Consider the following 15,264-nt stretch of genomic DNA (forward strand, 5'->3'; position numbering starts at 1 on the left):
ATAGAGCAATTTTGTCAAAAATGCAACAAAAAAAATCCATTCTAAGCGAAAGATATAAATAAGTTCTGTGTTATCTATTTGTCAGGAGACTGCATACAAAATAATTTGGGATATGCAATTTCAATGTGTGGACATACAACACATTTATACCAATATAACCTGCCTTTACAGTACATATAGCCCTATACCAAGAGAATTCACTGTACTCCAGAGTAAAGATGTTCCTTGGAAAGTCAAGCATAACTTGACACTGATAGAAGGCAAGGTAGAGATGCACCTTACATAATACTTGAATCAGAGATGCATAAGTTTTTGTGAGCAAGAGGTTATTTCATCATGTTACACCAGCATACCCACACCTGCATTGGCAGCTCTAGTCCATAGCATCGCAGGGTAGTCATTTGCTGAACACAAACAGGCTGTTATCAACTCCCCTTCCACCTGATGGCAAAGCACTGAAACAGGACTTATTACAGGACCTCTGGAGAGCTGATCTATCTACTCTACATGGTGGTGTAACTTACATCTGTGTACAAGTTACACTGGTGTAAATGTGTAGTGCTGTGGTTCTCAACCTTTTTACACTTGGGGCACTCCTGGACATTCTCAAGGTACCGCTGGATAAACTTGAAGCACACCTCAGAAAATGCCAGCTCTTAGTTTTTACTCTTTTTTTTTTTTTTGAGCATACGGAAAAATACAAGCAGTTTTTCTGTTGCACAGAATTAAAAAGGCTACAACTATGGATTTCTATTTTAAATCTCTGGGTTTATCTTGTGAATCATAGTTTCATAGTTGTTTGAGGCTGGAAGGGACCTTACAGATCATCAGCTCCAGCCCCCCCTGCACTTGGGCAGGAGAGACTGCTGGGATCAGATGACCCCAGCAAGATGGAACATCAAGACGGTATTTGAAGATTGCTACGGTACCACCTGTGGGGAGAGCCCGTTTCAAACCCTTGGTACTCAACTTGTAAAGAAATTTTGAACATGATAACAATGGTAACATTAATTGGCACCCATGGTACCCCTGAAAGGATCTCAAAGCACCCAGGGTCTTGATACACCCTGGCTGAAAATCTGATGTAGCGTGCGACCACCTGTGTACGAAATATGCCCACTCCCAACAAAAGCAGGAATTGTTGTGAAATTAAATGGCTAAAGCAGAAATTGTGGCTCTTCCTTTTATTATACAAAACTTCCACAAGCTTTTTGTCCATTAAATCAAAAGTCCTAGAGAACCACAGATAGAACAGATAAGTTTTCCAAAGCACTGACTCTTGCTTTATCAGCCTTCTTTTGTTAAGACTCCAGTGGAAATCCAGTGCACAATGGATTTCCAATAAACAGAAAAGTGTACTGAGCCACAGTCAAAGAGCTTGATCACACTTTAAAAAGGTAATTCTGATTCGGGTATGGGTAAATTTAAAGAGCAATAGCTATTACAAAATGATTCCACATGTAAACACTTGTTCCAGACTTAAGAGTGCTGACACACAGAGCTATTCTGGAATAGAAGATTCCCCGTGTAGACAAACCCAAATTGTCATTCTCTTTTCACACTCCTAGACTCTCCCAAGTTTATCACAGTGAAGTGTTACATTCAGAAATTATTTGGCAATCTTACAACTGACAACAGTCACCCAACTTGAATCAAAGCATATTTTACTGGCAATTTGCTTTGGATCATTTTCCCCCCCATCCCCTCCTTCTCATAGGTACACTGTTCCATCCCCCCCATCTTTTTTCTTTTGACAGTGCAAAAAGCACTCTCACTCTACTATTTTGGCAAATGTGATCCTGGAATTCTATACTGTTCTATAACCTTTTAACTTACAAGAAGATACTTCAATTGTTGCTAACAGCTGTGTGTATTGCTCAGTATAAAAGCTCTATGTACACACAGACCTGAAACTTCTCTGAGTTTTAGTGGAAACTTCTGTAACCTAAATAGATGTCTCAAGCATCCTATTCCAGCATTGTTGTATGAACTCAAGGCCTTATCTGGAGGCTACCTTTTGTTGAACTGCAGGCAGTCCTTGGACTTAGGACAAATGGTTCCTGAACATCGCTCCTCAAGTTGAAACGTTGTAACTCAGAACCGATTTTCCCATAGGAAACAATGTTATAAATGTGGGATTGGTTCCTGAATCAAGGCCTGATATCCTATTTTTCACCAAAAATAACCCAGAATTTTGTACTCAATCAATTATAGGTGAGTAATATAGATACATAATGCATTTATATTGTAAATAGCAATCATATTGATTTGGAAGGACTTCTTTGAGGTGACTTTGCTGGACTTTTTGAAGAGCCCTTGGTTGGACTTTTTGAAGGGTTCTTGGCTGGAGTCTCTCTCAGGAGTCTTGGCTGCTTTCTTAAAGAAAGTGTCTAAAGAAGTTTGGACAGATGTTCTGCAGGGAGATGGGTGACGCAGTGAACTTGTTTGCTGGCATGGCGTTGCATTGGATCAAGTGTCGTAAAGTCGAAACTGATCAAAAAGTTGAAACAGGGTGTCAATTTATAAACGTTGTAAGTGCCATTCAGTGCAACTCAAAATGTTGTAAGTTGAGGACTGCTTGTATTTTTTTTGCCTTTAAAAGGGTATACTTTCACCATTTTAAAGAGACAGCAAAAAAGTGCCTATACTTAAGCTCTTCTGAACAGGTTTGTGGGTAGCCATTACATGGAGCACATTTTATGCCCTGGCCTTCAAAACAGGCCTCACTTTTCTCTGGAGTTTTACCCCTCCAAATTATGGTCCCATTTATTATCTGATATCAACCATCACAATCAATGTAATAGACAAAAAACAATACTGGGACTGACAAATTATATTCATCCACCCATCTCAGTAAAATAAATAAAAAAATTACTTTCTTACATAAATCTCTCTTTCAAGTCACAGAACCTACTGTTGTGAAATAAGCAGGCTGACAGTAGCAGCACAAAGCCCAGACCTTGATAGCAAGTTATTACACAGCTATATAATACATATTTCTCCATCCTGAGACTTGTTTTACTTGTTACATGTGTAGACTTCAACCAATGGCCACAGAGGTAAGAAACACTTCAAATGTCCTCTCAGTCCACTTCCCCATTCACTCACTGGATAAGATTGACAGAAACAAGACATGCTTTGTTGATTTTTCATTTTTATTACATCTTTCCTTCTCTATTTCCTATTTCTCATCTCATATACTGTTCTTGCCCTTTGCTGTTACCACTAGGAAAGAAGAGATATTCTTGTGAAAGATTTAAAAAAAAGTGTTGACTACTAATTGCCAGTTCTGTTCCTGTCAGCCTCAGGTCCTTATTTTCTTATTCTACAAGTCTATCCTCCCTAGAAACTCCTGGAGGAAACAATTAACTCTGACAATTATGAATCCTCTGGCAATCTCCTGACTTTCAAAACTTCTTCAGACTGTATCTGTTCCTGTCAGACCAGGGCTGTCCAACTTCTAAGTGGTTCAGGACTCCCCACTGCAATGCATAGCCTCCAATGTGCCATTTACGGCCCTGCCTGCCCAGCTCTACCCAATCCAACTCCCAAGGGTGAGGGCAGGCATGAGAAACTGGAGGGTGCGAGAGCAGCAAGGGAGCAAAGGGAGGAGCAGCATCCAAACCAGGAGCCTAGGGGCTGCAGTTTAACACCTTGGGGGGCACATGCAGGCCACACGCTGCCAGCTGGACAGCTGTGTTAGATCATTGGATAGCCTATATCTCAGACTTTCATTCTCCAGAGCAGGATGGGCTTTTCTCCTAGGATCCCTGTACCATCAGATAACAAAAGCCATCACATACAACAAGACAATGAAGTCCCTTTATGGTCCCTTTCCACACCTTTGCTTCCCATATATAAGAAGTTTCCCTGAAATAAAAAGGCTCATGTCAGCTTCAGCTAAACAACAATGGATCTATTCATGAAGTGTGGTGAGCAGGTTCTTAGTTGCAAACTGTGGCAAAATATTATCAGCAACTTTTCTTATATTAAAAGACATAACATTAAGGCTTCAAGGTGCATATTAAAGAAAACAAGTACATCTAGAGCAGAAAAAAATGTTTCTGAAATTTTCTCTGGCTAAATATCCAAATGGAGACATACTAAAATAATCCTTCAAGGAGAAAACCATGTTAACTCAGGGCTGGTATATCAGCTGAAAAAAAAAAAGCAATCATGACATACTGCTCCTTTTCCCTAGTCTTCTCTTCATGAAATTCCACAAAAGTAATTTGGAGAACATTGCATTTCTGCTATATCAATTATCAGATCTGAATTTCATGGAAAGTTAGTGCTTAATTCTAGATCACCAAGCAACAGTACTTTGAAAAGAAGTATAGGATTTCCCTAGTGGCAAGACAGAAAGTGGAGTCACATAGCAGTCTGAGTGGGATTCCCCTCCCTCACCCCCATGTCTGGAAAAAAATAATGCCAAGCAACTGATTGTACAAGGTTATCTGACAGGAGATGGAGGAGGAGACAGAGAGGGGTCTCTGTGTGTTAGTATTCCAGTTACTGCCACGCCTTCTCAAAAAACAAAGAGACAAACCCTTTTTCTCTTTCATACTCAGTTGGAGACCATCACACTCAGCTGCACAGGATGGTGCCTACACACTTGCAGCAAGGTTGGTCTTGTGTTCTGATATTTTCCGCTTCCTCTCAGCTATCACTGCTGGTAATATTTTATCACAGTTGACAACTAAAAACTAGGGGTACACAATAAAGATTTATTTGGCCAATACTGATGGCCGATTATTAATCGACTATATCAGCCGATACTGATCCAATAGCTGATTTACAGGAATGCAGCCAGGGAGCATGGAGAGCCGTGTCTGGCCAGTAAGTCTGCTGGGAGGGAAGGGGTGGGCGGGGCAGACCGAGGCCCTCACAGTGAGGGAGAGAGTGGGGCAGGGACTGCCAAGGCAGGGTGGTGAATGCGACCCCGGGGTGGGGTATGAGACAGAGCAGTGGGTAGCTCATCCAGGGGGTATGGAGAGGGATGGGGAGCAGTTCCCTACCACTGGGTGCACCCCTGGAGGAGGCATGAGGGCCATATATCCCGCCCCGGATTTTGCGCGGGGCGAGGGTGGGCTGCCTGCTACAGGCTTAGGGCCAGGGACTCCGCCAGCCTCTTCCCAGCTGAGCAGCTGGGCTGGGGCTGTGCTCAAGGTGGGGCGGGTTCAGCTGCAGCACAGCACAATGTCCTGAGCAAGGGTGGCTGTGGGACTGGGTTGGGGGGCTACAGCCACCCCAAAGTTCCCCACAGTCCTCCTGCAGCCACCCCTCCCAATGCTGCCATGCCACTGCCCACCCCGTGCAACTGAGCCCGCCCCATCCCTACCCGCCCCAAGGGCAGCCCCCCCCAGCCAAGAAAAGGCCGCCACAATCCCGATCTTGAGTCTGTAGTGGGCAGCCAGCCCTCACTCCGTGCACAAACCCAAGGGGTGCACATACCCCCCCCCACCCCCCGTGTCCCCCTTGGGGGGCATGGAATGTTGGGGAGCCATCCTCTGTCCACCTACCCCCCCCCCGTGCTTCCAGGATGAGCTGCCCGCAGGGTTGCATTCACCACTTCGGCTGGGCAGCACCTGCCCCACTCCCTCCCTCACCCAGTGGGGGCTATCTGTTCTCCCCACGCCCCTTCCCCCACAGACTTACCAGCCAGATGCTGCCCTGCAAGCTGCCGGGCTGCTCTCCTGGCCGCATCCATGCAGCAGCTGCAGATGCACATGCGGCATTTATCGGTGACATTGTTGGCCAAATAAAGCCAGTTGCTGATAATATTACATTTTCCTGTTATCGGTGCTGACCTGATACATCAACACACTTCTACTAAAAACTTGCTCCCCACTACTGCATCTCGACCTTCTCCCAAAACAACAATCCAGCGGATTGACTTCCTCAGTGGAGCTACCATCCCATCCCCATTTCGGATGGGCAACAGAAGCATAAAGGCATTGAACGCAGGGCGGTGCACACGAGTCTTACAGTTGACCATCTGATGGGGTCTCCCTGTCAGGGCCATGGTTTCACGACTTGCGCCACATCTTTAGGACCCTGCTTTCATTCCCAGCCAGCATTAATGCAAGGGGAAGGGGAAGGGGAAGGGGAAGGGGGGGGGCCATGCTCCCTCCTGCCTTGCCCCTAGCTCTGGACTAGGCCTTCCCTCCGTCAGCACGGCTTTCTCCTCCCCGCATAAGCCTTGGCCCCGTCCGCTCCCTGGGGCGACACCCGCCCTCCTCCCTGTCAACGGCCCAGGGAGGCCCTTCGATGAGGTAAGCCAGGCCCAGCCTGAGAGGTGGGGGAGGTCTGCTGAATTTAAGCAGCACGTGGGGGGAGCGGACAAGGCCGAGCACGGCGTTGCCCCCCGCAGGGAGCCCGCCCGGAGGATGGGGGGACGAGGACGGGCCCCGCGCGCTCCAGGCCTGGGGTAAGCACCTGAAGCAGCCCCTCGCGTCAGGCCACACAAACTTATCGCGCCCTCGACTGACAGGGGTGCGGGCCAATCACGAAGGCACTTCGCGCTCTCCTTCGACCCACGGACCAATGGGCGCGGGCCCAGGCGCAAGAGGCGGGCCCGCGCCATGACAGCATGGTTGTGTGCGCCTCCCCCTGCGCCGCGGGCCCCGGGTGCGGGCCGAGGGGCAGAGCCGGGCGGGGGAGGCTGTCAGAGATGCCGCCCGGAGAGTCGCGCCGCCGAGGCCCCCCCCGCGCCGCCCCGCGGCTCAGTCTCACCTGACACGTCCCCCTCGGCGGCTCCGAGCGCTCCGGCTCCGCTTCACATTCAAACCTCAGCGAGAGGGCGCGGCGCCGGCGCGGTGACCGCATCACGCAGCACGGCCCTACGCGCCAATCGGCGACCAGCTTCTGGAACGCGCCCGGCTCGAACCAATCCGCGTCCGCCTGCCTCCAGAGGAGCCCCGGCCAATCATCGGTCGCCTCCCACAATGCACCCGGGGCTTGGTGCAGCCCACGTGCAAACTGCCAGTGGCTCCCCGCTAAGCTGCGTGCGGCGACCCGGTCTCGTCTCCAGGCATGAAGCGGGAGCAGCCGCTGCGGCTGGAAGCGGAGTCCGGCGCCTTCGGGACATCCCAGCGGGTGACCGCGCAGAGCCGCTGGGATTTGGCCCCTGCCTCCGCGGGCGGTCAGAAACCCGAGCGGCTGCGCCCTGCGTTAGCCCGGTGAGCGCCTCTCCGTGCCTGCTGTGCCGGAGCCTGGGCAGCCACAGGAGCCAGCGCCACTTTTGCCCCCCTCTTGCCATTGAAAGCTCAAGCCCAGCAGCGCCACGAGCCAGTGCTCCTCAGCCGGGGAAACAGCACCCTGGGGGGCCTGGCAACCCCACGGAGGGAGTGTTTTAGGCTATAGGCATCCCGGGGGCACTAGCAAATATGTACTGCTCGCACAAAGGCTTTGCTAAGGTGGTGGCTGGAGAAGGCCTGACTAGCGAACCTGAGCCAAACTCTGCCAGGTGCTCTCTCCTGCTGACAGATGGGTACTAGGTATAAGTAGTGTAGTACCAGGATTAGGCTGGAACAGGAACACCTAGAAAAGCTGTGTAACAAGCCCAGGTGGGAGGTTACAGATGATTTGTTTTGAAATGGAAATGGAGAAGCTCAGTGAACAGCCCAGGGCAGTCTGTGTGGTATGCCACCTACTTTGCTACAGACACAAATGCTTTTAACACTTGGTCTCATGTACCTGTTAGGCCAAAACATGTTAGAATGGTGGTTGTAGACTACCAAGCCTATAGTTAGTCTTGAAGGTAAGATTAGTGTTAGAATCTCCTACCTGCGATTTTTGCTGGCACCAGTTCCCGAGACTTCAGCAACAAAAACAACAGGCACTATGCAATGTTAGTACTGTTGGATTTACAAGCATGATTCACAAGATAAACCCAGAGGTTTCAAATAGAGATCCACAGTTGCAGTCTTTTGGAGGTCTTTACAACAGAAAAACAGCACTATTTTTCTTTAGGCAAAAAAAAGTGAAAATTAAAAGCTAGAACTTTCCCAGGGGTAGATGGAGTCTAAGGAGGTTAAGACCCACTGCATTTAGGCTGGAAAGTAAGAGAAAGTTTCTAGCCAACAGAGATTGGATGTTCTGGAACAGCCTTCCAGTAGGATTTCAGAGGAATTTATAGTACATGGGTGCTTGCAATAGGAGAAGACTGGGCTTTATAGACCAGGAAGTCTCCTCTAATGCTATTTTCCAGTAAAGACTACTTAATTCTTATAACATAATAAATTGAGAAGTGCAAAACAAGTCACCCTGTGATACTGACCCTAGGCATCACTAAGCTAAAACAATGCTGTTTTAGAAGACAAACCACCACAATAAATTTTTATGCATAGTCTTATGCATTCTCTTAATAGGACAACATGTTGAAGACATACTGATAAAGGACAGTCTACTGTAGTATACCCATTGTGATTCTTCTAATATGGCCAGTTGGTATGGAACCTTTTAATTCTTTATGCGAGGAAGCTAGTTTCCTTTATTCTCAAAGCCATGACACTTTTCCTGCTAGGGCAAGAAAAGGAATCAACAAAAAGTTAGAAAATTTAGGTAAGGAATTTGTACTTTTGGCAAAATGCATATTATCTGCCTTAGGGCTTCACCTAAGCTTACATTTTGCTTATATGAAGCAATGCAGTGGGAAGAGTTTAAACTGAGAACCCTTAAAACTAGTGTTTTGCTGCAACTGTAGCAGAACTACAAAATATGGATGTAGATTAAGACAAGATCTCTACCTGTCCCAGGAGAGGAGAGAAACAGTTTTATATTACAACTAGCCAATTGCCCATCAAGAATGACGAGAAAAGGGGGTTGGGATGGAGTGCCACCACCTAATGCCCTATGTTGCCGCTGTTCTGCTTCTTGCAGGGAGTGGGGTGGGAAGCCAAGGCCAGACCTGCTGGCCTTGGCTCCCTCACCCACCATCCGGTCCTCGGCACCACTTGCAGGGAGCGGGGTGGGGAAGTCGAGGCCAGCACTGCCGACCTCTGCTCCCCACTCTCTCTGTCCTTGGTGGGGCTTCAGAATCATAGCAGCACTCCCCCATGCTTGGAGCACTCCGATTGGCTGTTTCCATCAGCCAATCAGAGTGCGAATAAAGTGTTACAGACAGCCAGACTTAGGCTTTTATAATATTAGAATTGTGCCCAAGGGGTATTTTAAAACCATAAATTAATCAGCTGGTTGTTTCAATTACTGCTTCATCTGTATTTCATGTTAAAAAGTAAAAAACAAAAACTACTCATTTTACTAACATTTTAGAGGAGCAGGCAGGAATCTGCTATTTACAGGCTACCTTTAGAGGAAATATGTTTTGCCTAATCTCAACATGCCAGGCCCCTACAAAAAATACAGCTCTAGTGAGCTTTGTAATTTGAAGAGGGTATTGATCAAGAAAGCAGACTTTTTGATTAGTGAATTAACAGGCATTACCATCCAGCCCTTCCTTACAGACTGCTCTATGGAAATGAAGCCTAGGAAAGGAAACCTCTTATGCAAACTTAGTAAGTAAGGACTTGCACTTTTTTGCTCTTCATAGAAAAGAGTTGGAGGGAATTTTACAAATAGTAGCTTACATTTAATGAAACATGAATAGTGAGCTACTCTGTGTACTTTTAAAAGCTGCCACCTACATGGAACATCCTCAAAAAAAAAAAAAAAAAAAAAAATGGTAAAAAATTCCATAAGTTTAAATGATTTAAATTATGGATGGTTTAGCACCCTTCCATTATATTAATGGTTAAGTCAGTGATTCTCAACCAAGAAGCCATTAAATCATTTTGGGAGTGTTGTGCAATATTAGGTGTGCAACTGCCATGCCTACACATGAGTCACCAGATATCTAAAATAATCCAGCGTGTCAAAGGCATTCTGACCTCTTTTGGTCTCACTTCTTTACAACACAAGAATTGTTTTATTTCAGTAGTGAAGGGTTTAAATTTCACTAATAGCTAGCATCCCTCCTGGCCCCCAACCCTCGGGTGCCTTGAGTCTAAAAAGGTTGGGAAATCGCTGGGTTAATTAAAGCCATTGCTAATAATGAGCAGAACGAGTGGTTAACTAGCCAAAAATGTCTTTCCATGTCAGCTCTAAGGGAAAAAAATATTTTTCTGTGTTACACTTCTTAACTCACTATTTCCATGCATTTGCTACTCAACATACATGAAAGACTCAAAAGAAGTCTGTACCCGTGAATGGTTATATTCCAAACAGAATACAGCAAACAGTTTCATACAAATTTTAACCACTGAATTAAAAAGCAAAACTTCAGCTTTAAAATTTTATTGATTTACCACCCGATTAAAGCATGGAATATTATAACAGTATTATACATAATTTTATGTAGAAAACTTTACATAGCTTTTCATATTATATAATAATTCTGCTATTCTCTCAAAAAATGTATACATCCATTGGGCAAGGAATGCTGTTCATTAAATTACTGATATTAAAATGCACTTAATAAGGAGATCTTTATGAAAGTAACTAGCAACTAATTTAGGCATTTTAAATAGGTAAGACATACATTTTGCACAGAAAGTACATTTTCCTTAAAGTGGCAGAAAAAATGTAAGAGATCATAGATGTTAAGGTAGCTGTGCCTTTGACAAAAGGAAAAAAAAACCAACAAAAAAAACCAAAACACACTTGTACTTCAGGCCAAGGATACAATTTACCTCCTTTTTCCATTCTTTTAAATCATTTGGCTTGCTTACACAATTACAGACATTTTACCTAGGAGCTATTCCAGACTCTTATTCTGCCTATATTTTAGATATTATAGAAATAGAATTAGTGAAATTGAAATGAGAAAAAGCCAAGGGTCAAAACATAACATGCTCTTGCACCAGAACAAGTGAAAGAAACAAGAAGAGGGTTTTTTCAGGGTTATCCCAATTACCAAATGAAAAAGATTTTTCCCATGCCCACCCACTTGAAAGAGTCCCATTAAGGAGAAACAAAATCATAAGAACATGCAGATCCTCCACATTTATACTGTTATGAACTTATATTTACCTATAATTTGTTGCATAACATCTTAATTAGCTTGTACACATTTAAAATGCAATGCCTGAATAGAGTTCATATACTGCATACAAGTGCCAGATCTTTTTCTGGATATGCTAACATGGACCCCCAATCTCAAACATAGTCGTATTAAAGCCAAAGAGAAGCTTTACCACAAGCAGTGGGAGTCGTTGCTAGCAGAACCTGGCACAAGATCCAAGCCAGTGTAGTAGTGATTACTTTTGGAGTTTTGACAGAGCATTCTCAGCTTTGTTATAATGATGCCCATGGGTTATGGCCTTTCCAAAGGTACAGAGAAGCAAACAGCTGGTAAAAAAAGTGTTTTGAACAGTGTAGTTACTGATGCACCATTCTCTATTGATCTAGTATATACAATCAACCATCAGAAGTCTTGGAGGCAGGAATAAGACTGTTACACTGTTTCTGCTCTCCATGCAATACAGCATAAATCTATAATTCTGATGTCATATGATTAATTTCTTAATTGCTGACAGACTGATAAAAAACTCTTTCCTAAATAAGTAAAGGAATACTTAAGGCTGCCTTAAAGATGCTCCAACATCAAGAAAGATCCTCAGTTTTAGTATCTGGATAAACCCTGTATGCAAACAACAAAAAAAGTGCTTCAACGCAATTTTGTAATGAAAGAAAGCCTAGAATGCAACAGTTGTTAAAAAAAAAAAAAAATCTGTAAAATCTGAACAAATCAGAAGACAATTGCAATGCTCTTATGCTGCCTAACAGAAGGAGCAACTTAAAAAAGTTATGTTCTGACAGGAGATAGGATTGTACATTTCATTAATAAAATGCTAAAACATTCAAACATAGGAAAAATGTACCGTTCTATTTAAAGTTTAGGGCAGGAAAAAAAAGTATATTTTCAATTCACCGTTACAGTTCCAAAATGAAAGAATAAATAACTGACGTTTACTGGAGTTGATGAAATGACGCAGTACCAGGGAATAAGTGACTATACAATTTACAGTACAGTGTAAAAGGATGTATAATAATTTCAAATGCAGCAATTAATATGCAATTACTCATCTGTATTCCGAGTAAACTATAGCCATATGATCCTTTCTACATAGGTAGTGTGTATATATATATCTATCTATCTTATCTACTGTATACTTAAAAAGGTAATAAAAAAAACAACTCTGCAATTGACTTTCTTTGGTAGAAAAAATAATTTTTAAAAGAAGAAAATAAGGTACATGAAAACCTTAGAGTACTTCTGGCCATAATAAAGCCCATGCGGTATAAACACAACAAAATCAATTAACTGAAGAGCACCGTTTGAAAAATCCCACAAAAAATGAACTCCCTTAAATGTGAATGTGGGAAAATTAATTACACTAGAAAAACTGAACTGACATCATTAATAACATATTGGAAAGATGGATCAGACTCTTCACCACCATACATATCCTTTACTATCTTTCAATCTAGCCATTTCTGTCGAATCTCTAAACTGTTTATTAGAGATAATACTGTGGACAAGGTTTGATTCTGTTGTACTTCAACTAAAACTGATACTGCATCACAGGAATTGCTAACAAATCTAGAACACTAGAATCTGGCCTTACAAAAATGTAAATCACTAGGGCTAATGAAACTTCAAAGTTTAATCACAGGCTTCTTTTTTGTGGCTTCCAAACAGAAAGTATATTGGAAACTATACTGCAGTACATGTGTGCTTAATACTTTGCTTGTTTTAAAATTTAAACTACAGCAGTCCTGGTGGAAACTAGAATTTACTTTTCTTCCACAAATACACTGACAGAACCTGGAAGATGAGGCATTAAAAAAACAACCAATACTCAGATCTGCAGTAAAAATAGACATATCCTGATATGTATTAAAGATAGATTACTTCTGGCTAAATAGACATCCGTACTACTAAATGTATACATATCTATATATATATATATATATATATATATTATATATTCAGAAGGGAAAAGGTTGACAAACCAATACCATTTTCATTTCATTTGTTCAGTGTGCACTTTTATTTTAAAGAAAAAAAACCCCAAACCTCAAATAATCCTATTCTTGAATGTAACCTTATTTTAGGTGCGCTTTCCATGATCAGACAATGTATAAATGTCAATGGAAAGTTTAAAGTGCTTTCCAACTCAGTGCTTTCAAATACGAAACGTTCACGAGCTGAATTAAAATACGTATTACTGTGTATTCTTGATGCAAAACAAACCTTCCATAAAAACCAAATTGTAGGAAGGTGAACCACTGCTTCAAAACTGATTGTAAAAATAACTTGTTAATTGGAGGGGGGGGAGGGGGGGGAGGAAAGGAGTGGGGGGGAAATTTTCTCCAAACTGGTATCATCTACAGCCAGACAACAAAACACTAACTGTTCTAGTCATGTGTACACACAGGAAAAAAAAAAAAGTCCAGCATGATCTTCGGTGGTCATTAGCCACTGCAATATATATTTTATTATGAACACGTGCTAACATCACAAGCCTATACAACTATATTCAATATTTCCAGGGGGAGTAATTTCCACTAAGAAACTGTCTGCAGCAGATTTACTGAAATTAGCTAGGAAGTGTAAGACTGAACAATTGAAATAACAGATTCAAAAAGACAGACTTGATCATAAGCATGACTAACATTGAAACAAACAGACTTTATACACCTACTGTATTAACTGTAAGCAACAATATGAAAGAAAATGAACACTGCTGATAGCCATTTTTGTCAGGGTGGGCAAAACAAATCTGTTTAAAAAAAAGAGAGAAAGGGAAAGAGAGAGAGAAAATAAAATGGCTTCCTGATCAGTTTGGCTTGCCGAGAGGTACCAATCATTTTTCTCCTTTTGAATCCATTCCTTGAACGTACCATAGCTGAAGCATTGCGAGTAAGCAGCAGTGACCAGTTTTACTTGAGGCTACCATGAAGGTAAGGGGGTCCCAGTTGTCCGTAACTGCTCCTCCGGCATCCAGATTTTGAACACTACACCTATTCGCAGGAAGAACTTCCGTAGCACAACTCGGAGCTCAGGAATCAGGTCAAACTGCATGATTTCACATAGGTATGGGTAATACGTTGAAGCATGCGCTTTAAACTGTTATGGAAAATAACATGATGCAAGTTATGGCTATTCCCTAGAACACTTATTGGCATAAAATTTAGGATTTGTCACTGTGTTTCCCAGTTGTACTCCACTGAACTGTGGGAACGGTCACCAGATGCTCCAGCAACAAGGGAAGGCAGTTTCTCATTAAAAATGCCTGAAAAGCCACAACAGCACCTCCCCAAACCACATGATAATGAGACAAGACCAGTACGTATTGCAGTGTCCAGAATTTCTTACTGTAATTATCATATGTATTGCTATGAAAAAGTGTTTAAAGACTATATATTTTGAAAAGTTGGCTTAATAAAATTTGGTAGGGTTACCATATTTCCAGTTTCAAAAAAAGAGACACTTGTGGGGAGGAGAAGGGAAGTGATATGCCCACACCCTACTGCCCCTCACTCCTAAGCCCCTGCTCCCCAGTGCCCCTCACTCCGAACTCCCAGCACCCTAGCCCCTACCCCTGCTAACCACACAGTTTATTCACGTTTCTTCTCTCAGAGCAGTTTGCTGGGTCCCAAGCTAAGAGTACATGACCCCCGACCCCCCCCCAGCCAATCATCTTGCCTGCTGCTCCCAGCCCCAAGCAGCCAAACTGCTAGTGCCTGGGAAAATAGAGGCAAAGAAAAAACCTGGACATTTGCTTGCATTTTTAAAAACCCACCTGGACATGAGGACAGAGGGCCAAAAAAAGGACGTGTCTGGGAAAACCCGGATGTATGGTAACCCTAAGTTTGTCAACAGGCTGTTGCAGTAACTGAATTAAAACAAATCACCAAGAAAACTGGGCTACTTTAACTTTACCTTTCTGAACTATGCTGCAAGGAGTACCAATATCACCAAAGTGCTTTAGTTTACACTGACATGATGCATGGTGATAAACCTCCATCACTATCGACTAGCAGGAAATCAGTGTAAATATAAGCTCAGGATTCATTAAGTTTAGCATAGTTTCACAACCATACAGATTTAATGCAAGCTGTACAATGTAAACTTTTCCTTGTAACTACATTACACATGTACAAATAAATATGCCATAAGTATCATTAACAAAATGTAAATATTTCTCTGCCCCAGCTCTGGGAATCAGTGCAAGGCTTCATGTATGTACTGTGGCA

The 15,264-nt window shown here is 43.2% G+C and overlaps 2 protein-coding genes across 4 annotated transcripts in view; both read right to left on the reverse strand.

The window, feature by feature from the left end:
* Positions 1-6,841, reverse strand: part of CSE1L (chromosome segregation 1 like) — a 34,365-nt gene extending 27,524 nt beyond the window's left edge. Inside the window, exon 1 of the mRNA XM_006275905.4 lies at positions 6,736-6,841. The gene's annotated coding sequence lies outside the window, so the exon portion shown is untranslated. The remainder of the gene's footprint in view (positions 1-6,735) is intronic.
* A 3,439-nt stretch (positions 6,842-10,280) lies between these two features.
* The window catches only part of ARFGEF2 (ADP ribosylation factor guanine nucleotide exchange factor 2), a 56,896-nt gene continuing 51,912 nt past the window's right edge, over positions 10,281-15,264 (reverse strand). For 2 of the 3 annotated variants that reach the window (XM_014609664.3, XM_014609663.3), the window contains exon 39: positions 10,281-14,134. In XM_014609664.3, coding sequence (XP_014465150.1) covers positions 13,958-14,134 — 177 coding nt within the window. In that variant the 3' untranslated portion in view covers positions 10,281-13,957. The remainder of the gene's footprint in view (positions 14,135-15,264) is intronic. The other variant, XM_019484534.2, reaches the window with a different exon arrangement.

The sequence above is a fragment of the Alligator mississippiensis genome, chromosome 9 (assembly GCF_030867095.1).
Source record: "Alligator mississippiensis isolate rAllMis1 chromosome 9, rAllMis1, whole genome shotgun sequence".
NCBI lineage: Eukaryota > Metazoa > Chordata > Crocodylia > Alligatoridae > Alligator > Alligator mississippiensis.